This window comes from Bufo gargarizans, chromosome 3 (genome assembly GCF_014858855.1).
Source record: "Bufo gargarizans isolate SCDJY-AF-19 chromosome 3, ASM1485885v1, whole genome shotgun sequence".
Classification (NCBI taxonomy): domain Eukaryota; kingdom Metazoa; phylum Chordata; class Amphibia; order Anura; family Bufonidae; genus Bufo; species Bufo gargarizans.
Window position 1 is genome coordinate 277,658,582 of NC_058082.1, and position 26,369 is coordinate 277,684,950.

General features: G+C 41.9%; 1 protein-coding gene across 1 annotated transcript in view; it reads left to right on the forward strand.

The window, feature by feature from the left end:
* The window catches only part of RPH3AL (rabphilin 3A like (without C2 domains)), a 342,327-nt gene that overhangs the window by 308,665 nt on the left and 7,293 nt on the right, over window positions 1-26,369 (forward strand). Inside the window, exons 7-8 of the mRNA XM_044285948.1 lie at window positions 17,610-17,720; window positions 19,608-19,799. Of these exons, the coding sequence (XP_044141883.1) occupies window positions 17,610-17,720; window positions 19,608-19,799 (303 nt within the window). The remainder of the gene's footprint in view (window positions 1-17,609; window positions 17,721-19,607; window positions 19,800-26,369) is intronic.

Below are 26,369 nucleotides of genomic sequence, written 5' to 3' on the forward strand. Positions count from 1 at the left end.
TGCGCATGCGCTAGTTCGCGCATCGCAAGATTACTGCGCTCTAGCTTTCCGACGTCCGGGAACAAGGAGGCGATTCTGAGGATGCGGGGCGGTGCTGGGCTCCTTCACGCTAGACTCATCTCAGGGACAGGACTCCTCTAAGGTATATTTGCATATGCATCAAATAGTTTTTTTTACACAATAGAAGCACTGAGCTATGGGGACTGGGTATTGCGGATGTGCTAGCGGCCATCAAGCAACCCACATCCTTAGCTCTATACACAAAATCCCAGTGACAGGTTCCCTTTAAACTGTGCTGGATCTGTATGTTTCATAAAAATGACACTAGCATTTAGATTGCATTCCGTCCTTGTTGGAAGATGCCCGTGAAGTGGTTAAAGGGGTATTCCAATTACCATAAATATAACATGTTTTAGACTAATTCATCATCAATAATCACCTAATATAATATAAATTTCACCATTCAGTAGTTATAAAAGTAGTTTTCTTCCTCTGCTACCCACTGTGTTTCGTCATAAATTACCATGGCATCGACCTGTAGTTCTGAGCCTCTGTGTGGTCGAGCATGCTCAGTGTGTTGCTATCAATTCTCTTCTATGTCCTGTGAAACAAAGGGCGTGTTAGTGTGCTGGTGATTACTGAGTAGAGGGGGCGTGACCGGACTGTACATCAGGCAGCCAATCAGTAAACAGCAGCAGGAAAGCTAGGGATTGTGGGGATTGTAGTTTTGTGAGGGAAGACCAGGCGCCATGATAGTGTGTTGCAGGCTCACACAGGTGCTAGACAAATGGATTGCAAGGTAAATTGAAGCTCTGGTTATATGTATAGATATGGGTTCTGGTTGGGTCATAGCTTGCAGCCTTAATGCAGTTTTTCCAAAATTAAGTTAATTTACTGGAATACCCCTTTAATCACCATATAAGTGATATTCAACTACAGCATAGTACCATTCATCAGAAGATGAAAACATGCGGATTTCTGCAAGCCTCACATATGAATGGGACTGATTTTCAGTAATTTTCTGCAACAAAATCTGCCACGTGTGAACACAGTCTTATATGGTGGATCAGCCCCCTCAGACACCAGGAACCAGCTACAATGGCAGCCATATTGGTCATTACTCAATGATTTACCCCAAAAAAAGAAACAAACTCCATACCCTAAAGGATTTTTAGGTTTCAGATGTTCTGTAAGGTTTTATCAGAGATTAGTTCATGATTCTGACATCCAGCAAGTATTGCATTAGCTAAGGGTCTTACTTGGCATTTTCATGCTGCATTATGCGTGTCTGGGTTCCAAGAGATATGGGATTCATTCCTGCTTTGGATTGCCTCAGGCTTATACTGTTCCCAGTGGGTTTACCTTTATGCAATCCTGTCATTGTTTTGTTGTTTAGATAGTACATCAAGACAGTGTATGTAAAGTTTTTGCATTTAATCCTTCAATCCAATTATTATTCTAAAAAATATCTGGTTATTGCATAGAATACAGCAACACATACATAGCCTTACCTTTCCTGTATCATCCACTTGTGGTAGCTGTATAATAAATAGTATTTTCTGCCAGGCAGTGTTAAAATCTAGAGGTCATAGAGACAACAAATCCCTGAAATAGTTGTATTTCATTCACTAATATCATCACTATTCTAACAGCATAGTGTTGGGCGAATTTTTTTTTACACCGCGTCTGCTCGAGCACGATGTTTGTTTGCTGCTACCCAGCCAATAAACGTGCGCGGAGGTACTAGCACTCACTGTAATGTCGTAACTATGTTGGCTACTGGCATTACAGTGATTGGCTGGCCGGAACGCGTCACCGGGTCTATATAGCACTCGATAACACGTGGTCCGGCTCAGTCTTAGTCAGGGAGAGCTTCAGCAGAAGGGACAGATAGTGTAGGGACAGGAATTGGTTTGTTTGTTAGGCAGGTTTTACTGGTAAAAGGTGTTAGGACTATTGTTTAATCTGGCTGACATATATATTATTACCGCAACCTGCGCTAAATTGTGTGCAATAGTTTGGCCGCTGCTGACAGTGACACAACCTCTGCTACATCTGTTGTTACATTTGCGCTGTGAAATTCAGCGCAATTGTTTAGCCGCTGGTGACAGCGACATTACCTGCGTTGCATCTCCTGTAAAATGTTAGCACGTCCTAAATATCAGTGACATTCAGTGTAATTTTTTCACTGCCAGTGGCAGCGACATTACCTGTGCTACATCTCCTGTATAATGTTTGCCCATCCTAAATATCAGTGACATTCACTCTAATTTATTTGCACATATACTTACAAAACCTGCTGTACTGTACGTGTGACATACTTCCAAGCATATATACCATTTAATATGCTGAAGGCGAGAAGTAAGGGATGGGAAAGTGGCTGTGCTGCTGATGGCTGTGGCCCTGTGCGCGGTGAAACTGTGCCTGCTGCCACACCACAAGAAACACACTCATTCACAATACCAGTGCAACCAGGTGGTCGGTTTGATTGCAGCAGATAATGCTTCCAGTCGGTTAAGCACCACCCTGTCTTCCACAAAGTCCAGTCTCAGTAGCCAAGAGTCTGGTCAACAGAATCCTTTTTTTTTTAAATTAAATTAGTTTTTATTTCATAGAAAAAACATCCAGAAAACACATTAATCTAATAATAAAAGAACATAGATATTAACAATTCATAATTGTAATTTATCTTTATTTATACCCTCCCACTACCCATAGGAAGGGGGGGGACGTGAGAAATAAAAAAAAAACAAAAAAAAAACACATCCAGCCCTAGAATAGCCAATTTTTCCATACTTCATCAAGATTTTGTGATTTTTTTTAGTATAACTCTCCATCGCACGTTCTTCTATAATTAAGTTATCTATTGCTTTTTTCCACTGTCCCACTGTCGGTGGATCTGCCATTATCCATTTCCTAAGTATAAGAAGTCTGGCTTGGAATAATACTTTATTCAAAACCAATCGTATTTTTTTATCTAACTTCAAATGTTCAGTTGCCCCTAAAATACAGATGACTGGGTCATTGGGCAGCTGAACTTTCAAACGCAAAAATATGATTTCTACTATTTCTGTCCAATATCTAAAAAGTTTGGGGCATCTCCAAAAGCAATGTATTAAATCGGCTTTCTCCTCCCAACATTTTAAACACTTATCTGACTCCCTCACACCCATTCTTTTCAACATCCATGGAGATCGATGTAATCTATGCAGTATGAAGAATTGTGAGATCTTGTGTGAACCCCTGTCAGAGACCCTCGCATAATTTCTAATGGCATCTCTCCATTTCTCTTCCGTAAAGGATTCTAGTTCTTTCTCCCATTTTCTTACGGCCGGCATTATAATCCTTTTTTTCTTTCCCTCCATCAAAATCCCATATCTCCTTGCGGTTATTCCTCCTCCTTCCCCTCCTCTAATAAATTTATCCAGCATATCCGATTTTTCCCTTCTATACCTATCATCTTGCTCCACTGTCCGCAGCGCATTCCTAAGCTGAAAATATTTACACATATCTCTATGGGGAATCCCAAATACCGTTACCATTGTATTAAAGTCCTTCAGATTGTCTTCCTCGAATATCTGATCTATATATTTCATTCCTTTTTTTTCCCAGTCTATATTAACCCTGATCGTTTCTAGTTCCTTTAAATTAAGATTTTTCCAAATCGGTGTATAATGCAAAAACCCTTTAATCTCTAATATTTTTTTAATTTCCCCCCATACGTATTCTATTAAGTTTAGTATTCTGTTACCAGTATTTTTTTTTCCCAAAAAAACTGATTCCAACACCTCTAAGTGATTCCACTCCTCTTTCCATCCCCATCTATTTATTTCTTGACTACCCACCAAACTTTCTAAACTACCCTTTATATTCCCATATTGTGTTATTAGATAGTAGAAAAACAAATTAGGAACCGCTAATCCTCCGTCCCGCACTGGAAGCTGAAGGACTTCTTTCTTTATCCGAGGGATAGCTCCCTTCCAAATAAATTCCCCCATTAGGCTATCAAGTAGCTTAAAAATATTCTGCCATATTCTCACTGGAGCATTTTGCAAGACATAAAGTATTTTTGGGAGAAAGACCATTTTTATTAGATTTACCCGACCTTGTATTGACATTGGTAGTCTTTTCCATATGTGTATTTTAGTTCTTAATTCTTTTATTAAGAGGAGGACATTTAGTTTTTCATATTCTTCTATATTTCCAGAGATTTGTATACCAAGATATTTAAAATTCTCATTTTTTTCAAGGACATGAACCCGTGAATCTCCCTGTGATTGTCAATCTCCTAATAGTAGCATGTGTGATTTCCCCCAATTAATATTTAAACCGGAAAACAAACCAAACTTATCTATTATTTCTATCACTCTATTGAACTGATCCCCAGTATTATGCAAAAAAAGTAAAATATCGTCCGCATACATTAAAAATTTTTCCTCTCCACCCACATATTGAAACCCTTTGATCTCCCTATCATTTCTTATTATGCTTGCCAGAGGCTCAATTGCAATAGCAAATAACAGTGGGGAGAGAGGGCATCCCTGCCTAGTGCCACGATATAGGGCAAACGGCAGGGACAAGCTCCCGTCCACCACCACTCTGGCCCTTGGGTTAAGATATATTAACTGAATCCACCTTATAAATCCCTTCCCTATACCAACCCTTTTTAATACTGTCCATAGGTACTCCCATTCAATGCAGTCAAATGCCTTTTGGGCATCCAATGAAAGTATCGCTTTCTTCCCTGCGTCTAAATTATTAGCTTCGATGTTAAGGAACAACCTTCTTACATTTGAGTATATTGTTCTACTTGGAATGAAGCCTGTCTGATCTTTATTTATTATTACTTTAATGACCTTTGACAGCCTATCCGCCAAGACCTTTGCCAAAATTTTTACATCCGTATTCAGAAGAGATATTGGCCTATATGACCCGGGATCTAATTGTTCTTTTCCCTTTTTTGGGATTAATGTAATAATTGCTTCCTTCATGGAGTTGGGTAGATCACCCAATTTTCGGGCTTCATCCAATGTTGTTTTTAACTCGGGTACTAAAACCTGGGAGAAGGTTTTATATATTTCAAAAGGGAGTTCCAATTCTTTCCTAGTTTTTTCTAGCTGGTATATTTTTGATTTTTCTTGTTCTTCCTCCCAAACTCTCTTATTAAAATCAGTGGGGTACCTTATACATACCATTCCTGCTTCTTGTAATTTTTTTTCCAATAGATTCCCTTTCTCTCTAACACTTTTTTTTCCAATAATTTACCTTTTTTTTTAACAACACTCCTCTCAAAAATGCCTTGGCCGTATCCCAAACCATGAATCTATTGGCAGAACCGGTATTCACCTTAAAAAAATTTTTTAGCTCCTCAATTATACTCTCTTTATCTGTGATCAGTGATAACCAATGAGGGTTAAACTTGAACAACGGCACAATATTATTTTTATTCAAGTCTAGCTCAATTACCATTGCATTATGGTCTGACAAAGCCATAGGTATATACTTTATCCTGGTCCTGTTTTGGGAGATTACATTTTTACTTCCAAAAAGCATATCTATTCTTGACCAGGTTTGATGTGTTTTTGAATAACAGGAGTACATAGTTTCATCCGGATTTTGAACGCGCCAAACATCTACCCAATTAAATTCCTGGGCTAGCTTACATAAATCTACATTTTGTGCTCCTCCCCCTCTGCCAGACGTTCTATCCCTGAGTGGATCCATAACTGCATTATAATCGCCCACCGCAATCAATATACATTCCTGTTTGTTCAACATAAATCTATACAATTGATACAATACATCTGGCTTGTAAGGTGGCGGGATATATATATTGGCAATTACAGTTTTAATCCCTTCTACGTAACAATGTAAGAAGAGGTATCTGCCATAGTCATCGGCCTCACATGCCACAACTTCGAATTTAATCTTCTTGTGTATCAAAATTGAGACCCCTCTAGAATAGGTAGTATACACAGAGTGATATCCCTCCACCATCCATTTCCTCTCCAACCACCTTACTGATTCCTTATCCAAATGTGTCTCCTGGAGACAGATGATGGCTGGCAGAAACCTCTTCATCCACTCAAGGATAGCGTATCTTTTAACCCTCTCGCGAAGCCCTCTCACATTCAATGAAAGGATCCTAACCATCTTCTAGCAGAGGGGGAGGAAAAGGAGAAAAAAAAAAAAAAAAAACACACACGTCCCCCCCTCCCACATCCCATATATACTCCCCCTATCCAAATAATCACCCCTTCTGCTAACCAGCAGTCTGGGCGACTCCATAGCTTAGCATAGAGACTCCTTTCACCTCCACCACCCCCGGCCTCAAAGGCCCTCCCCGTCCGCCCATTCACTAACTTCTTCCGGAGTCTGGAAAAAAACGCTCCTGCCTTTATATTCCACCCTTAATTTTGCCGGAAAGAGCAAGCTATACTTTAGACCTACCTCCCTTAATCTTTTTTTTTACGGTTATAAATTCTCTTCTTTGTGCATTAGTACTGGATGAATAATCTGGAAAAAGTTTAATCTTTACACCCTGTATATGGTATTTTTCTGAAGTTCTGGCATCAAATAGTATTCCATCCCGGTCCTTAGTCAATAAACATTTCACCAATATAGGCCTAGGATAGTCCCCTGGGACCCTATTTTTTGTGGGGACCCTATGTGCTCTTTCAATAGAGAATAAAGGGGAGAGAGTACCCTCTTTACTATTTTCCCTTATCCATTTCTCCATAAATTCAGTACAGTTATCTCCCTCCGCTCGTTCTGGGACCCCCACACATCTTATGTTAGATCTTCTTGATCTATCCTCCTGATCAACCAGTTTTTGTTCCATCTTACCATTTATCTGTTTTAAAGATACCACCTCCTTCTCTAACTTCTGCACAGATTGCTCTAGGGTGGGGATCCTTTTCTCCATCTCATACAAACGCTGCCTTACTTTCTCCATCTCACCTCGTATAACCATAACATCAGTTTGCACTGCCCCGAGCTGCGTTACCAGATTGCCCATTAGATTTTCCATCCGCGAAACAGTGCAAAGTATATCCTGCACCATCTTTACATCTGTTTCTGTATATGTCACTGGGGTTCCCCTCTCCCCCCTCAGGTGTTATCTCATGTGTTGGGCCCTGAAGTCTAGCATCTGCAGTTTTTTCTTTTTGTGGGGATCTAGGCCCAGGTGAATTTGGGAGAGAATATTTATTTAAACCCTGTTGTTTGGATCCACTTTCTAGCCCTGTTACTGATCGCCTGGCGGTACTCCCTGTAGGGCCACGCCTTTCCTCCCTTCTTTTTGATGGCATTTTCAGTTTCTTAACCTTCCTTCCCCCCTTACTATATAAGCCCTTGGGAAAAAGTCTCCTCTATTCCCTTCTCTTCCTCCTCTCTCCCTTCCCCCTACCTATTTTATCAGACAATTAGTTACAAGATTGTTAATAGGAGTCAGGGAGAGAGAAGAGAAAAGGGAGAAAAAAAAAAAAGAACTACAGATACTTACTAACCTCCGCTAACGTAGTAATAAGACAGAATATAAACCCCGTTAACACAGTGATAAAACAAAATATAAACCCCTTTTCAAATTAGTCATAAAGATCAAGACACAAGCAAAAAACAGTAAATTAGTCCATATTTAGACACTAATTAATCAAAAAGAGGGAAAAAAAAGAGAAGGAAAAATAAATAAAAAAATCCACGATGTTAGTTAGACCTTGAGCCTGAGCCTCTCGAAAGAGCCAAGGACCAAAGGCCTATAATCCAGGCGTATGGGAAAGCGTGGTTAGTCCAGAGAAGTTTAGTGGAGTTAGTCTAACTTTTAAACCTGTAATAGGAAGAGTTTTGGAGGTGTTAAAAGGGGGTTAGTCCTTTTAGAAGAACTTCATCAGAGGATTAGAGTCGAAGTCAAAATGGAGGTAGCAATAGGGGCTTGAATACAAATAAGCCAACTGCTGTGCACTGTAATCCACGGCCGGCAAGGTATCTTCACCCCTTTTTATTTTACCCACTTCTCTCAGTTTTTACTTTCTTTCCTCCAAAAATACAAATAAACCGGCAGCTATACCCTGGAGTCCACGGCCAACAAGGTATCTTCACCCCTTTCTTTCTTCTTCTTTTTTTCCCTTACTCCCACTTCTCTCACTTTTAACTTTCTTTCCTCCAAAAAGACACTCACCCCCTCATACCAGTACTGTGCAGTTTTACAAAACCACCTCCGTTTTTCCACTCATCACGCTCCAACTTCCGACCCCTGAAGATATCTTTGGCTCTCTCTTCTATGGGGTGAGGCGCATCGGAACAGGCATAGGGGAAGGAAGAGGAAAAAAAAACTGTGAACTCCCCTCTACACTCTGCACAAGACTCGGAACCAACAGCTCGCGTAATAATCATCCAAGTCCCACTTCAGACTGCTCAAGAGGGGGGAGGACAAACAGCCCCAAAAAGCCTTAGACAAGTGTTACAGCCTCTAGCTCACACGAGTAACTCACAACCTCCTCTGGTTCGAGTCCGCCGTTCCACAGCACCTGCGGCTCATTCCTCAGCACCTGCGGGCAGCGACACCTCCTAACAGCGGCAGACCCAGGTATCAGTGCTCCAGTATCAGCGTCGGATATCTTTCCTCACCGCCTGCGGACAATGACATCCCCATCGAAGCCTCCTTAGCAGCGGCAGACCCAGGTAACAGGCATCAGTTCTCTAGTATCAGTGTCGGCGTCCCCATTGCATGCATCAGCTTGGCAGGAGCGAGCGGACCGGACAGCCGGTGTGCCGGGGGAGCGGAGGGGCGGAGCCTAGCATCACACGTCAGACGCTCCCATGCTCCCTCTGTTGGAGGTGTGTCCCTGCACAGTCTCTGGTCAACAGAATCCTTACCCTGATCTTCCTTCCTCCCACCATGGAGAGTCTTGCCAAACAAGTGATCCCACGCTCAGATATTCCGAGGAGCACTTTTCATCGCCATTCCTTGATTTGGACCTCTCACCAAGCCCGTTTGAAGAGGGACATGAGGAGATCTTGTGCACTGATTCCCAAGCTCTTGAGAACCCCTCATGCCTCATTTTAGTAAGCATTCTGTATTAAGAATACTATTATTTTCCCTTAGAACCATGTTATAAGGGAAAATAATATAGTAAATTGACTTTTAATCAATTTACTAACATCATCTCCTAGCAACCATGCGTGAAAATCGCATTGCATCTTCACATGCTTGCGGATGCTTGCGATTTTCATGCATCCCCATTCATTTCTATTGTGCCTGCGCTGCGTGAAAACCACAGAATATAAAACATGCTGCGATTTTCACGCAAAGCACAAATGATGTGTGAAAATCACCGCTCATCTGCACAGCCCCATTGAAGTGAATGGGTCCTGATTCACTGCAGGTGCAATGCGTTCATGTCACGCATTAAAACCGTGCTGAATTCTCATCCATGTAAAAGGGGCCTTAGAGGGTCACCAGCAGGCCCTCACCCATAACATTTTAGATGGTCAATTCAGCAGCAGACCCTCACCCCTAATGTTTTAGATTGTCAGATCAGCAGCAGGCCTTCGCCCCTAATGTTTTAGAGGGTCACCAGCATGCCCTTGCTTCTAATGTTTTGAGGGTCACCAGCAGGCTATCAATCATAATTTTTCAAGGGTGTTTATGATGCCTTCCTTTATGTGTAATAAAGGGTGTATTGAAGTGCCAGTTCCTTGTAATTTTTGGCAGCCCTTTCACTTAGTGCATAGGCTTTATGAGTGTAGGAGTTCCACTAACTGAACAATTGTACTACAATGTGAATGAGGCCCTCCTTTATCTGATATGCAGGTTGTATCGGAGTGCCTCTTCCTTGTAATTTTTGGCAGCACTTGCACTTTATATACAGGAAAGAATGTTTCCTAGCAATTTTTCCTCTAAAATCGATCTAATCTTCAGTTTTGTGTGTATTATTGTCAGTCTGTAAAAGTGGTGTACTACTCGGACAACATCGTTCCCAGCAGTGACCTGGGAGTCCAAGATGCATCCAGACATCCTCCCCATGCTGTTCCCGAACCATTTCAGTGGTGTTTTCATCAATGTATGACCTTTTCCTATGAACCAGACACCCTCCTCTCTTCAGAGCAGGGGGTGTCTGGTTTAATGCTCGGGTTCTCCCATTGACTTCCATTGACTTCTACCGAACACCTGAGCATCCCGAGGTGTTCTACTCGAGCACCTGATCACTTTGGTGCTCGATCAACACTAGTGAGCAGACATATTCCTTGTAGTAACAAGATGTACAAAGCAGTCATCACGCATCGGCAGTACATTTCTTCTCTTGTGGGACCATGAAAGTCCTGGACTGGTGTAACTGCAACGTGTTTCTATAATTATCTGTGCTTCATATAATTAATAAGATGTACCTGTTCTATTGAAAACAAGGTGAGAAGATTTTTGGAGTTGATGTAATAATTAAAAATGATGATAATTCATTCATTACTAATGTTACCTATATTGTTACCTATATTGCAGAGTTTACACCTAACACACTGAGTAATCTAGAATTGACAACATACAAATTAACAAACATAAAAATTCATGTTAATTAATGTACAGATGAAATTACAACAAAGATTAAAACAGAGTCCAATGATGAAAATGATACCCAAACATTGTTATATACATGACATGATAACCTCATACTACTAAAATATAAAGCATATATAAGTGCAAAGGGCAATACAAGTTTTTAGTTTCAAAATATGCATGTCGAACTAAGGCTACTTTCATACCAGCGTTTTTGCTGGAACCGTCATGGTTCAGTAAAAAAGCTTCTGTTAGAACAGTCTGCATCCGCTATGAACGGATTCGGTTGTATTATCTTTAAAATAGCCAAGACAGATCCGTCTCTAAAACCATTGTAAGTCAATAGGGGACAGATCAGTTTTCTGTTGCGTCAGAGAAAACTGATCCGCCAACATTTACTTACATTGTGTATCTGCTTGCAGCGTTATTCTGTCCGCGATGGGGACGCAACCAAACAGAACGGAATGCATTCTGGTGCATTCTGGTTCGTTCAGTTCAGTTTTGTCCCCATTGACATTAAATAGGGACAAAACAGAAGTGTTTTCCCCCGCTATTGAGATCCTATGACTGATCTCAATAGCGGATAGGGAAAACACTGGTGTGAAAGTAGCCTAACAAAGATAATGGACCAGATGGCTGGGATTCACCAGTTTGTCCATTTAGGCCCAAAGCCTTTATATGGCTTTGAGCTGAAAAAGTTCTTGCTGAACTTGTTAAAGTTCTTAGTTATAATGAGTGGCTTTAAAAACTGGGCTTGTCCAGCCTAGAAAAAAGACGCCTTAGAGGTGTCAGTACAAAGAACAGACACATTATCTATTCTCTCTGAGGACTTTACATTGGAGCAGGGGACACTAATTACTTATGTTAGAAAAGCAATTTCATTAATTTATTTTATGCACTTATATAGCACTACTATATTCCGCAGTGCTTTACAGACATTTTCATCCAACTTTCTTTGGAGTGTGGGAGGAAATCGGCAGCACTGCAAGGCACCAATGCCAACCACTGAGCCACCATGCCTAAGCATTCATACAAGAAAGGGTTCTTTACAGTTAGTCCAACTATGGAATGCTCTATCCCAGGAGGTGGCTATGGCAGATACTATGTCACTGAGGGTTATAATTTAGCAATTAATTTATAATTGAAAGACCTCTGTTTTTTTAACCTATGTAACTGTATAAAGGCTGGATAAAGGCTGTGGGCCAAAATGCTTGGGATGAGATATTCATAAATGTTTTTCTCCTTTTATTTTGCACAAAAGGGACTTTTTAATTGTATTCTGATACTTTAGGTCTTGTTTAAATGGGTATTCTGGTTAAAGAAAGTTAACCACTATCCACAGGATAAGGGATAACCATTAGATTAGTGGGGTCTTAACGCTGAGAAGAAGAACAGGCTCCTGTACCCCAGTCCCCTGAAATGAATTGAGTGACTGGTCCAAAATGTGTGCCACCGCTTGATTAATTTATATGGAGATAGCACCCTAGAGCACTTGGCTATTTCTGGAGCTTCCAAAGAAATTAATGTAGCAATGGTGCACATTTTATGACCAGCCTCTCCATTCATTTCAGGGGAGCTCCACAGGGTATGAGGCCCCCACTTCTCGTGATCTGTGGGGGTCTCAGTGGTTGGAACCCCATTGATCCTTATGCATTCTCTATCGAGAATACCCCTTTAACTCTAATTTGTGCAGAAAATATAGCAGAAAATCATTGAAGACACTGTGATAGATGGTGCATATATTTAGCATGTCCATTTGAATAAGAATGGTGTTGAAGGGTTAATGCTAACTCAACAATAAATAAAATAATGAGTGAATGATGAACAGGTCCTGATGTAGCCAATTGTAGGTGAAATGAGCGGGTGTCTAGGAATCAAAGAGCATGATATCAACTCATCGTCTGAGCCGTGCTAAAGGTTAATGCAGTCTACACACTGCATTAAGTAATGAAGTGAGGTTGAAAATTACACATCTTATTCATTTAGAATTGCTCTCTGCCAGCCACAGGTCAATTGGGTAAGTTTTATCACTTAGAAATCTGAATGCAGGTCCCCACAGTTATAAGCAAAGGGTGGCAAATTATTTTCAGCAGTTGCACTGCGTATGTAAATTCACTAACCTTGCTCATAAAATTTAACTGTACGAAAAGGTCATTCTGCTAATCAGTGACTGCATTGGGAGCCACTCTTAGATCATTCAGTTCCCTGCATTTACTGTACAATCTGGCATATGCCCAGGATGATTGACATCGATGTGGGCGATCAGAATCTCGTAATAGTATCTATTTAGCAGCATTACGGTGGCTATATACTGTGCAGTGACATTCTAAAAGTAAGAATAACATAGTCTAATGCTGTTAATCTTATTTAAAGTAAATTACCTAGTAAACATATTCAATAAGGAAACAGACTTTTATAACAAAATTTATGAAGAGTATTTAATAAGGACAAAAACATTTTTTGTTGAATATGAAGCAGTATTGGAGGGAAATGAGACTCCGAATATGCAGATGGTGTCCAATGAACACTAATGGTACGTCCACACTGTGATTATATGCTGCAGATTTTAACTGATGTGGGAGATGATTGGTGGTGCAAATTTTAAGGGTTCCTGTACACGGTGCAGATTATGCGTGGATTTCATATAGAAAATCCACAGCATAAGGCCGAATGCACACGGCCGTGTTCCGCGGCCGAGAGCGGTCCGTGGTATGCCGGGCTGGATTCCTGTTCAGAGCAGGAGCGCACGGCGTCATTGGTTGCTATGACGCCGTGCGCTTCCTGATGCCGCCGCAGTAGAGTAATACACTGGTATGATCTATACCAGTGTATTACTGTACTACGGCCGCAGCAGGAAGCGCGCGGCGTCATAGCAACCAATGACGCCGTGCGCTCCTGCTCTGAACAGGAATCCAGCCCGGCATACCACGGACCACTCTCGGCCACGGAACACGGCCGTGTCTATTCGGCCTAATACAGTACCAGAAAAGTGTATGAGATTAAACAAATGTCACGTCCACTTAGGTTAGGTGTGGAAATTGACATACAGTGTGGATTTTTTAAATCTGCAGCATGTCAATTGTTGTTGCATTTCTTTTTGGCAGATTTCATAGTTTTTGATAAAGGGTGAGATCTGCGGCAAAACCACATAAAAACCGTACCAAAAACAATAAAAGCAATAAATAATACACATTTATGTGCTTTTTTTCTTTAAGATTGGAGGTGCCCTAAATCTGCAGCATGTTAATTCATACTGCAGATTCCCAATGTGGATATTATATTTTGCCATGCATAGGGTGAAACGTGCAGCAAATGTTGCGACAATCTCTAAATATGTCTCCTAAGAATTTTTCATCAGATTTGTTGCAGATTATTCTGCTGCTTTTTACAACCAATCTGTATAAACCCTTTGTGACAGAAATTTCTGTGATTCTAAATTAGTTCCATTCAACTAAATTGGATTGTTTCTGCAGCAAGCACATGGATTTCTGCAACCCCATCTAGAAGTATGGAACAGTCAGCTGCTAAATTGTCCACTGAGTGCAAACAATATATACAATTGTATTCATTGACGGAACACTCTTGTACCTATCAGTAGATTGAGCATTTTATAGTACCAAAAAAGGTCAAAATCCCGAAACATGAGGTGAATTGGCTCATCTGAAATGGCTCACCTGAAATGGTGAAACCTACAGTTCATCAGCATGTTCACAAAGAGCGAATTAACTGTTTAACCATGTACATTCGACATAATGGTGAACAAATCTAACATGTTGTGTAAAGAACATTAGGAAAATTTGCCCCCCTGGTTCATTTTGACGGTAATCTGCTACATTGTAGTTTGCCAGTCTGCCCTCCCACAACGTCGTAGGTGGCGTACACCTCTCACATCAATGGCATGTGGTGCTCCACAGTTTTCATGTTGCTTATTCACAATGGTGCCATTTGTCCACTCACAATATACATTCACCACAACAGCAGTTGAACAGTTGACAAACTGCACGACTTTCAAAAGTACTATAGCTCTTCGCCCAAAAACCAGTAATCATCCCTTTTTGCAACTCTGGTTCATGGCCACTTTTGAGGTGTGTTTAAGATCATTATCTATTTGTAGAAGCCATCCTCTTTTCAAGTTCAGCTATTTTTAGAGTTTGTGTTATGTTTACTTCCAGAATTTGCTGGAATTTCGTTGATTTCATTCTTCCCTCTACCTGTGAAATGTTCCCCGTGCCATAGGCTGCAACACAACCCCAAAGCATGATTGATCCACCCCATGCTTAAAGGATGGAGAGGTGTTCTTTTCATGAAATTCTGTGCCCTTTTGTCCCCAAACACCTTTTCTCATTGTGGCCAAAGTGTTTTAACCTCATTGGTCCACTGGACTGGTTTCCAAAATGCATCAAGCTTGTTTAGATGTTTTTTGTGAACTTCTGATGCTGAATTTTGTGGTGAGGACACAGGAGAGGTTTTCTTCTGATGACTCTTCCATGAAGCACATACCGTATTTTTCGCCCCATAAGACGCACCTTTTCACCCCCCAAAATGGGGGAAAAATGCCCCTGCGTCTTATGGGGCAAATGCTGCCAGTTTTACATCGCAAGCTGCGATGTACGAGCGAGCGGGGACTCGGGGAGGGACTGGGAGGAGGAGCTGGGGGACGGCAATAGTGGCAGGGCGGTGCAGTCACTGTACTATAGCCCCGCCGCTCCGGTATACTAATATAAAATGTCTTATTCAATTAATAGTTATTACACATGCCCCCTCACTCCTATTATTACCTTACATCCTAACTGCTTCAGTAGAATGCAGGCAGGCCGGGCGGCAGCGTAACTCCCTGATGTCACGTGCCTGCGCCGCCTACTTTATGAATGAAGCAGGCGGCGCAGGCAAGTGACGTCAGTGAGTGACGCGCTGGCCGCCCGGCTTGCCTGCCTCCATTGTACTGAAGCGGTTAGGATGTAAGGTACTATTAGGAGTTAGGGGGCATATTTAATAACTATTAATTGTACACTGGAGCGGCGGGGGGGGGGGACTGTGGATGACATTTTTATGGGGGACATCTGTGGATGGCACAGTTATGGGCTGGGGCGGGTCTGTGGATGGAACATATATAACAGTGCCACCCACAGATCCCCCCTCTAACAGTTACAAATATTTTTTTTCTTATTTCCCTCCCCCAAAACCTAGATGCGTCTTATAGGGCGAAAAATACGGTATTTGTGCAGGCGGCGCTGAACAGTAGGACAGGGTACCACAACTCCAGAGTCTGTTAAATCTTCCTGATTCTTTTGCTGTCAAGAGGGGGCTCTGGGGGGGTTCTGATTTGCCTTTCTAGCAATCCTACAAGCAGCGGTCCCTTTTTCTTCTTTTTTTTCTTTGTCTTCCAGACCTTCTCTTGAACTCCATTGTTCTTGTTAACTAACTAGCCTTCTCCAACTATTTAAATTTTCTGAGTTTCAAGCAGCTGCTTAGAAGAACCCATGGCTGCTGTTGTTTGGGACAAGGTTAGAGGAGTCTGGGTATTAATAAAGCTTTGAAATTTGCATCACCTGTATCAGTGGTTATAAGACAGGCCAAGATCAGAACCAGATGGACTACGCAGTACCAAACAAGAGACAGAGAATGGTCAGAAGCACAAGCAATCCAAATAAGCACAGGAGCAAGAACTAGGAACACAGCTAGTGAGTCAAAGACTATCACTGGTGTATGGCCAGGAAGTGATTTAAATAGAGCGGCACTCCATTAGAAACACTAGCACAGAGTAATAGAGCAGCTGAGCAATCAGCTCAGTGTGTTTCATATTTAACTTTATGCCTTTTGGAGATCATTTCATCTTCAACTTGCTTAACAGTAATGGTAATTTTGACCAGGGGTGCCCAAACTTTTGCTTGCCACTGTATATAATTATATAGAGGACTCTCTGTACTCCTGAATTCTGGCAAAAAAAAGTTGCAAAATAGGACTTGTGTGACTTTTTGGGGTTACTGGTTACGTGCACAAAAAGTTTGTGACTTTTTGCAGTTTTAAAATATCTCTAGTTTTGAAAAGTGGGTGGGAAAGTGGGCATAGTTAGCTTTGTCAATGAGTTTCACTCCAGATTTATCACTTTTTTAAAAAAGTCTCAAAGTAGAGGGATGAAGTAAAAGATGTGCAAGGTCTGCCAACGCAGACTGAAGTTCATATGCTAACTACATTTAAGTGCCTTCACAATTTATCCGATGGGCTGATTATCGTTAATTTCTCAAATTTTAATGATATGAAAATTTTATCACAGCATGTAATTGCATGCAGCAATTGAACAATGAGTGATTTTTTTTTCCCTTCAATTGGGCAAATCTACCTGACTGAAATATTATTGTTAATCACTGTCATAGCCCCTTGTCTGTCAGTCGTTGACAGTGTAAATGCTCTAGCGGCAAATGAGCAACAATCGTACAAAAAGCGAAACGAACATAACAAACAAAAAGTGAAAAAATATTTGCAAATGCAAATTACTCACTAAATCATTGCTTGCTGCTTGTCAATGAAAAAATATCTGTCCACCTCATAGTACCCGTAGGAAAATCCCCAGAGAAACTTGCATGCCATCAGATGCATTTGTCCAATTTTTGTCATGGGCACAAAAATAATTTATATTACTACTTTAAAATGTCCATGAAAACTTTAAAGGGATCATGTATTGCATGTCATAGATTACGTTTTTAATTAGGATTTTTATTTACAGAGATATTTAAATTTGTATGTCTCATTATTCCTGTTATTTTTAAAAGAAGGTATTCCACCACTACATTGATTGTCATTTCTTAGCAGCTGCGACAGTATGATAATGGCTGCACAGTTTTGGGAGTACTTTGTAACCATGATCATTGTCAATGAACAGTAACATAGCAATGGATTTTTAAACATTTAATATGAAAAAGTCAAGTCACATGTTTGATCGCATCACGGGTATGTTGAGCCTGTGTTTTGGCTGCTACATTGGCTGCTACGTGAGACTTAGGTTATTGTATTTGCAGTCAGATTTGCAGGTGGAGCAATGTAGTGCTGTCTTGTTTTGCAGTGGCTTCCAGTGACAGTGAAAGTGACTCTGAATTAAGTTCTTCAAGTTTGGATGATAAAGTATCATTTGATTCCAGAAATGAAAAGTGCCGAAAAAATAGAATTGACTCCGGTAAGTAATTAATTAGAAACTTTGTCCCCTGCCTTCATCATGAATATTTCACAGTCTTTTAAATGTAAGCTCCATTTTTGTAGAACTTCATAAGATTTATTGGTAAATTGCTTGTGGTTATGTCTAGGGCACAAAGAGGGGAGTTTTACCTACTTATTTTTTCTCTGTGCTCCTCAGTAGCTCCTACTGACATGGGGACTCATCAGCCATCTCCTGGTGCACCAAGAGAAAGTGTTAAAATCAGTGGTCTACGGAAGGATAAGGATAAAAACTGTATAAAATGTGGTTAGCCTCAGTGGCGTAGCTACAGCCTAAGCAGGGTCTCTCACCAGCAGAGGGCATGGGCCGGGAGATCAGCCAGGAAATGGAGGAGGATGACTAACTATTAATTATTTAGGGCACTTTCACACTTGCAGCAGAGTGATCTGTCGCCGGAACTGCCTGCCGGATCAGGCAATCTGCATGCAGCCGGACAGCATTTGTAGACTGATCCGGATGCGGATCCATCTCACAAATACTTTGCAAGAACGTATCAGTCTGTCCGTTTGTCATACGAACAAACTAATCCGTTTCAATTTTTTTCGCAGACCGGAAGGACTGATCCGGCATTCCGGTACTAATACATTCCTATGGAAAAAAAATGCCGGATCCAGCATTCAGGCAAGTGTTCAGTTTTTTGGGCCGGAGATAAAAACGTAGCATGCTGCGCTTTTATCTCTGTCCTGATCAGTCAAAAAGACTGAACTGAAGACAACCTGATGCATCCTGAACAGATTACTCTCCATTCAGAATGCATGGGGATAATCCTGATCAGTTCTTTTCCGGTATAGAGCCCCTAGGACGGGACTCTATGCCGGAAAAGAAAACCGCTAGTGTGAAAGTTCCCCAAGGGATACAGGGTCCAGGCCCAGCATACCACAGTATGACTCCTCTGTCCAGTGCTACATTATTTCTACTCGGAGAGTTATCACTGTGTTATGTGTGGTGTTACACAGGACTGCAGGTAACATCTACTACATTCTGTACTCAGGGAGTTACAGCTATATTATATGTGGTGTTACATAGGTCTTCAGGTGATATCTACCATCCATACTCAGAGCTATCACTGTTTGGTCTTACATAGGACTGCATGTAGCATCTACTACATTATCTTTACTCAGAGTGCAGGTGACATCTACCATCTGTAGTTAGATGCATCTCTGTTTTATATATGGTACATAGGACTGCAAGTAACATCTCCCGCTTTCCCTGCTTCCTCTACATAGCTGTGACCCTCATCTTACCATATTGCTGCCTGTGCAGTATATCGATTTCCACTGGAATTTAGGTTGTAAATGTATTGTTAGTGGGGGTCCAGTGCCCTTGCTGGTCATCACACTGAAAGGGTCATGGTGCTCCTGTGAGTTCTGTATCCCCTTAATCTATGCACATGTAGCTGTATCTGTGCTTTTTTCCTTACACTGGACAAGATCCAGTGCTCAGCACAGCCATCATATGGATAAGCCATTGTGTCTGTGTAAACAAAACAAAAACTAGGTGCATGACTTACAGGAAGGTGGAGCTTTGATAATTGGTGGCTAAAAAAACCTTTGCTTTCAATCTGGCTTTTATGCCCTTCCCACATTCCACACATGTGTGATCATCTGCAGATATTAGTAACACCTGCTACCTCCTTGATTTGCATAACCTTACAGCATGTCATTCTTGGTGTTACAACTTCAGTGCTGAGTGTATGGCATGAGTGGGTGATCTCTCAGGAGTGTAGCTGGCTGGGGGCCCGTTCAAATGTTTTCTATGGGGCCCAGTCATTTCTTTTTATGCCCCATGTATCTACTGTGTATGTATATAGGCTGTATATGTAAAACATTCATATCTTATTCCTGGTAGTTTCCAGTACTGAGCCCACTCTGACTTCAGGCGGTAATCACAAGAAACATGTTGGTGGAATTCTCTCTAGTGGCTTGTCAGGTAGTCTGACCAGTCTTGGCAGTGATCGAGGAGGTGCCGGAAGTGCCACTGAAAGTTGTCCTGGAGAATTTATTGAAGGCTATGATAGTGACATCAGCAGACGTGGTCCAGGTAAGGGTTTCTGAAATCACTAATGACAAAGAAAGAAGTAGTACTTTTATTAATAGCTTTCCTCCATTTCCTCCATTCTTATGGTATGGCCACTCGTTCAGGTTTTTTTTATGCAGTGTTTGAAGCCAAACCCTGGAATGGATTAAAAAAAAGGAGGTTGTTATATCCATCCTTAAGGCCCCTTTCACACGAGCGAGTTTTCCGCGCGGGTGCAATGCGTGACGTGAACGCACTGAATCCTGACCCATTCCTTTCAATGGGTCTGTGTACATGAGCGTTGTTTTTCATGCATCAGTTCTGCGTTGTGTGAAAATCGCAGCATGTTCTATATTCTGCGTTTTTCACGCAGCCCTGGCCCCATAAAAGTGAATGGTGCTGCATGAAAAACGCATTGCATCCGCAAACAAGTGCGGGTGTGATGCGTTTTTCACTGATGGTTGCTAGGAGATGTTGTTTGTAAACCTTCAGTTTTTTATCACGCGCGTGAAAAACACATCAAAACGCATTGCACCCGTGTGGAAAAAACTGAAAAACTGAACGCAATCGCAGACAACACTGACTGAACTTGCTTGCAAAATAGTGCGAGTTTCACTTAACGCATCCGGACCTAATTCGTGTGAAAGAGGCCTAATACTTTCTCTCCTTTTATAATCTACTTTTGATTTTGTTTTCAAAACTGCATCATGAAAGCTGACCGTGTGGCCATACCCTTAAAAGGGGTATTCCAGTTACAATAAGTTATCCCCTATCTTACTGCTGGGAGCCCACTGATCGGAAGAACGAGGAGACCATACCCCCTGCAGCTGTTCTGTTAATTTCAATGGGAGTTCCATTACAGGGCTTGGCTATGCCCAGACACCATTGTGACAAATTTTGTTACACGAGATGTTTTAACACCACCCTCAACATATTTCCAAAAGGGGGCGCCTCCTCATAAATTAGGCGGTCTTGAGAAATGTCCTTCATAGTCTTCTCATTGCACTAAGGAAGTATAGTGCTGCTCCGTGTACACAAGATTCTTTAAAATATTACCTGTACAGGCTTTTTTTTTTTACATATTGGCAGATAATTTTTTTTTACATTGCCAGTTTAAACCAATTATTTAATAACGTTTCTGTTAGAAGAGAAGATGGCAAAATACCTGATATTACATTTATATGTACCTAATTTTGGTGCACTAACCCAAGTTGCAAGCCAGTATTTTGCTAACATTTTCTTCATGTCAAGTTGAAATATTTACTAAACAATGTATTTATTGCATCTCTCCAGCCAGGGGCATAGCTAAAGGCTCATGGGCCCTGCTGCAAGAGTTCAGCTTCATTCAGTGCTGGTGCACCTAGCTTTTCTACTGCCCAAGGCAAATATTGAAATGCCCCTTCCCTCCAATCCTACTGTTAAAGGGGTTGTCCTCTTTTTACTACTGATGACCTATCCTCAGGAAAGGTCATCAATATATATCAGATGAAGACATACCCCTTTAAAGATATACAAACCGGATTCCCAAAAAGTTGGGACACTAAACAAATTGTGAATAAAAACTGAATGCAATGATGTGGAGATGGCAAATGTCAATATTTTATTTGTAATAGAACGTAGATGACAGATCAAACGTTTAATCCGAGTAAATGTATCATTTTAAAGGAAAAATACGTTGATTCAAATTTTCACAGTGTCAACAAATCCCCAAAAAGTTGGGACAAGTAGCAATAAGAGGCTGGAAAAAGTAAATTTGAGCATAACGAAGGGCTGGAAGACCAATTAACACTAATTAGGTCAATTGGCAACATGATTGGGTATAAAAAGAGCTTCTCAGAGTGGCAGTGTCTCTCAGAAGCCAAGATGGGTAGAGGATCACCAATTCCCACAATGTTGCGCAGAAAGATAGTGGAACAATATCAGAAAGGTGTTACCCAGCGAAAAATTTCAAAGACTTTGCATCTATCATCATCAACTGTGCATAATATCATCCGAAGATTCAGAGAATCTGGAACAAACTCTGTGCGTAAGGGTCAAGGCCGTAAAACCATACTGGATGCCCGTGATCTCCGGGCCCTTAAACGACACTGCACCACAAACAGGAATGCTACTGTAAAGGAAATCACAGAATGGGCTCAGGATTACTTCCAGAAACCATTGTCAGTGAACACAATCCACCGTGCCATCCGCCGTTGCCAGCTGAAACTCTACAGTGCAAAGAAGAAGCCATTTCTAAGCAAGATCCACAAGCTCAGGCATTTTCACTGGGCCAGGGATCATTTAAAATGGAGTGTGGCAAAATGGATAACTGTTCTGTGGTCAGACGAGTCACGATTCAAAGTTATTTTTGGAAATCTGGGACGCCATGTCATCCGGACCAAAGAGGACAAGGACAACCCAAGTTGTTATCAATGCTCAGTTCAGAAGCCTGCATCTCTGATGGTATGGGGTTGCATGAGTGCATCTGGCATGGGCAGCTTGCATGTCTAGAAAGGCACCATCAATGCAGAAAAATATATTCAGGTTCTAGAACAACATATGCTCCCATCCAGACATCATCTCTTTCAGGGAAGACCCTGCATTTTTCAACAAGATAATGCCAGATCACATTCTGCATCAATCACAACATCATGGCTGCGTAGGAGAAGGATCCGGGTACTGAAATGGCCAGTCTGCAGTCCAGATCTTTCACCTATAGAGAACATTTGGTGCATCATAAAGAGGAAGGTGCAACAAAGAAGGCCTAAGACAATTGAACAGTTAGAGGCCTGTATTAGACAAGAATGGGAGAGCATTCCTATTTCTAAACTTGAGAAACTGGTCTCCTCGGTCCCCAGACGTCTGTTGAGTGTTGTAAGAAGAAGGGGAGATGCCACACAGTGGTGAAAATGGCCTTGTCCCAACTTTTTGGGGATTTGTTGACACCATGAAATTCTGATTCAACATATTTTTCCCTTAAAATGGTACATTTTCTCAGTTTAAACTTTTGTTCTGTGATTTATGTTCTATTCTGAATAAAATATTAGAAGTTGGCACCTCCACATCATTGCATTCAGTTTTTATTCACGATTTGTATAGTGTCCCAACTTTTTTTGAATCCGGTTTGTACTTGGAAAACATTACATACAGCACTACAGAACATACAGGGTCACACAGCGCCACATATGTACCTCTTACATCCATTGACTTCTCTTCTCTTCTTCTCCTGTCAGACCAGACCGCCATGTTGACTTCTTTCAGCCGCGCCTGGTCTCTGCAGAGTTTAACAAACAGACATCTTACTTTCCTACTTTTCCATCCTCCTCCTCACCTTCTCACCACCCCATCATGCCACCCCCAATACTGTGTCCACTGTGCTCCCCAATACTAACCTGCAGAAATAGTCCCCCTAAAAATACTGGTACCACACAGAACCCATCTCAGACCAAACCCCCTTTAGACCTCTGTCAGACCCCATATAAGAGCCCAGTTTTAGACCTCAAATCAGACGCCTATTAGACCTCCATGTAAGACCCCAACCCAATATCAGACCTCAGATAAGAGCCCCATTAGACCTCCGGACCCCCATGTAGGACCCCCATTAGACCACCAGACCCCTATATCAGACCCCAATTAGACCTCCAGACTCCCACTAGACCTCCAGACCCCCATATCAGACCCCCATTAGACCTCCAGACCCCTATATCAGACCCCAATTAGACCTCCAGACCCCTATATCAGACCCCAATTAGACCTCCAGACTCCCACTAGACCTCCAGACCCCCATATCTGACCCCCATTAGACCTCCAGACCCCTATATCAGACCCCCATTAGACCTCTCCAGACTCCCCAGTCAGACCTCTCCAGACTCCCCAGTCAGACCTCTCCAGACTCCCCAGTCAGACCTCTCCAGACTCCCCAGCCAGACCTCTCCAGACTCCCCAGTCAGACCTCTCCAGACTCCCCAGTCAGACCTCTCCAGACTCCCCAGTCAGACCTCTCCAGACTCCCCAGTCAGACCTCTCCAGACTCCCCAGTCAGACCTCTCCAGACTCCCCAGTCAGACCTCTCCAGACTCCCCAGTCAGACCTCTCCAGACTCCCCAGTCAGACCTCTCCAGACTCCCCAGTCAGACCTCTCCAGACTCCCCAGTCAGACCTCTCCAGACTCCCCAGTCAGACCTCTCCAGACTCCCCAGTCAGACCTCTCCAGACTCCCCAGTCAGACCTCTCCAGACTCCCCAGTCAGACCTCTCCAGACTCCCCAGTCAGACCTCTCCAGACTCCCCAGTCAGACCTCTCCAGACTCCCCAGTCAGACCTCTCCAGACTCCCCAGTCAGACCTCTCCAGACTCCCCAGTCAGACCTCTCCAGACCCCCCAGTCAGACCTCCAGACCCCCATTAAACCTCTCTAGACCCCCGATTAGAACCTCTCCAGACCTTCCATTAGACCTCTATATCAGACCTCAGATCAGACTGTAAAGTCATAAAGTAACTTACCTCTCCTGCCGCCACTCTCCTTGTCTTGGCTGTCTTCTCAGGGCCCGCGCTGCAGTCAGCTGACCTCCTGCACCGTCAGGTCAGAGTGTGCTCTGTACGTCCTGATGCTGCAGGCAGCCGGGACACAGCAGAGTGGGCCCTGAGAAGAGCGATCAGGAGGAGGGGTAAGTACTGGACAGCGCTCAAAGTGCTTCTCTCCCCCTCCTCCTGCAGACTAGTGAGCACTAGTATTCCCTTTATAAGATGAACTGCATCTTATAAAGGTAAAAGTACAGCACCACTGGCAAGGGGGGCCCGGTTGCAACCGCGACTGCTGCGACCCCTATAGTTACGCCAGTGTCTCCAGCTAATAAATGAATGCTTAGACTTAAAAAATTTTACACTAACTCCGTTCTCTCTTGGATTTTTTATCTTTACAAGCATCTTGTCCTAAAGTTCTAAACTGTCTTTGTTTATTGGTGTTGTATACTGTTTGCCAAAGTTATCTGTGTAGTTTTACCCGTAGAGGACCGGCGCCATACATGTACGGCGCAGATGTCCTTGACGTAAGGACCGGCGCTGTACATCTCCTGCACCCACCCAATCCACGGCCGGGGTCCGGCAGTCACTGATAGCCAGACCCCTGTGACATGCGCCGGCATCGGTGAAATCAACAATGCTGGCGCATTAACCCTAGATGTGCCGCTGTCAATGCTGACCGCTGCACATGCGATGTCCGTGCGGGGATCGGAGCTTCCATCGGGTCTCCGTGCTGCTGTAACGGGGACCCGATGGCAGGGAAGACAGCCCGATGCTTTCCTTACGAGAACCTGTGAGATCCAGCCCCCTGGATCTCACAGGCAAACAGGCTGTAAGTGTAATACAGTCTGTAATACACTTACAGCCAATGGATCCGACCCCCACAGTGGGACAAAAAATAAAGTGTAAAAAAAAGTTTAAAAAATTGAAAAGTTTCAAGTAAAAAAATAAAGCTTCCTTTTCCCAAAATAAAGCAAATAAAAAAAAAGGGAAAAAAAGAAAAGTTGACAAATTAGGTATCGCCGCGTCTGTATAGACCAGCCCTACAAAAATATCACATGACCTAACCCCTCAAATGAACACCGTCAAATTTTTTTTATAAAAACTGTTAAAAAAACATTTTTTTGTCACCTTACATCACATAAAGTGCAACACCAAGCAATCAATAAGGCTTATGCCCCCAAAATAGTATCAATCTAACCGTCACCTCATCCTGCAAAAAATTATACACTAAAACAATCGCCCAAAAAGTATACATATTAGGTATCGCCAGATCCGTAACAACCTGCTCTATAAAAATAACACATGACCTGATCACCGTAATTTTTTAAAAATAAAAACGGTGTAAAAAAAAAAGCTATTTTATGTCACCTTACATCACAAAAAGTGAAATAGTAAGCGATCAAAAAATTATATGCACCCCAAAATAGTGCCAATCAAACCATCATCTCATCCTTCAAAAATGATACCCTACCTAAGACAATCACCAAAAAACAGAAAAAACTATGGCGCTCAGACTATGGAGACACTAAAACATCTTTATTTTTTTGCTAAAATGATATCATTGTGTAAAACTTACATAAATAAAAAAGTTGACATATTGGGTATTGCCGTGTCCTTAAGAACCTTCTCTATAAAAATATCACATGACCTAACCCCTCAAGTAAACATCGTGAAAAAAAATAAAAAATGGTGTCAAAAAGCCATGTTTTTTTCACCTTACATCACAAAAAGTGTAATAGCAAGTGATCAAAAAGTCATATACATGGTAAAATAGTACTAATCAAACCGTCATCTCATCCTGAAAAAAATTAGCCTATAGAAAAGACAGTCGCCCAAAAAATAATAATAATAATACGGCTTTCAGATTATTATTTTTTTTAAATGCTTTATTATGTAAAACTGAAACAAACAACCCAAAAAATAGTCATATTTGGTATTGTCTCATCCGTAACAACCTAAAAATGCCACATAATCTAACCTGAATCTACATGAATATTGTAAATAACAAAAAATAAAAACGGTACCAAAACAGCTATTTCTTGTTATCTTGCCTCACAAAAAGTGTAATATAGAGCAACCAAAAATGATATGTA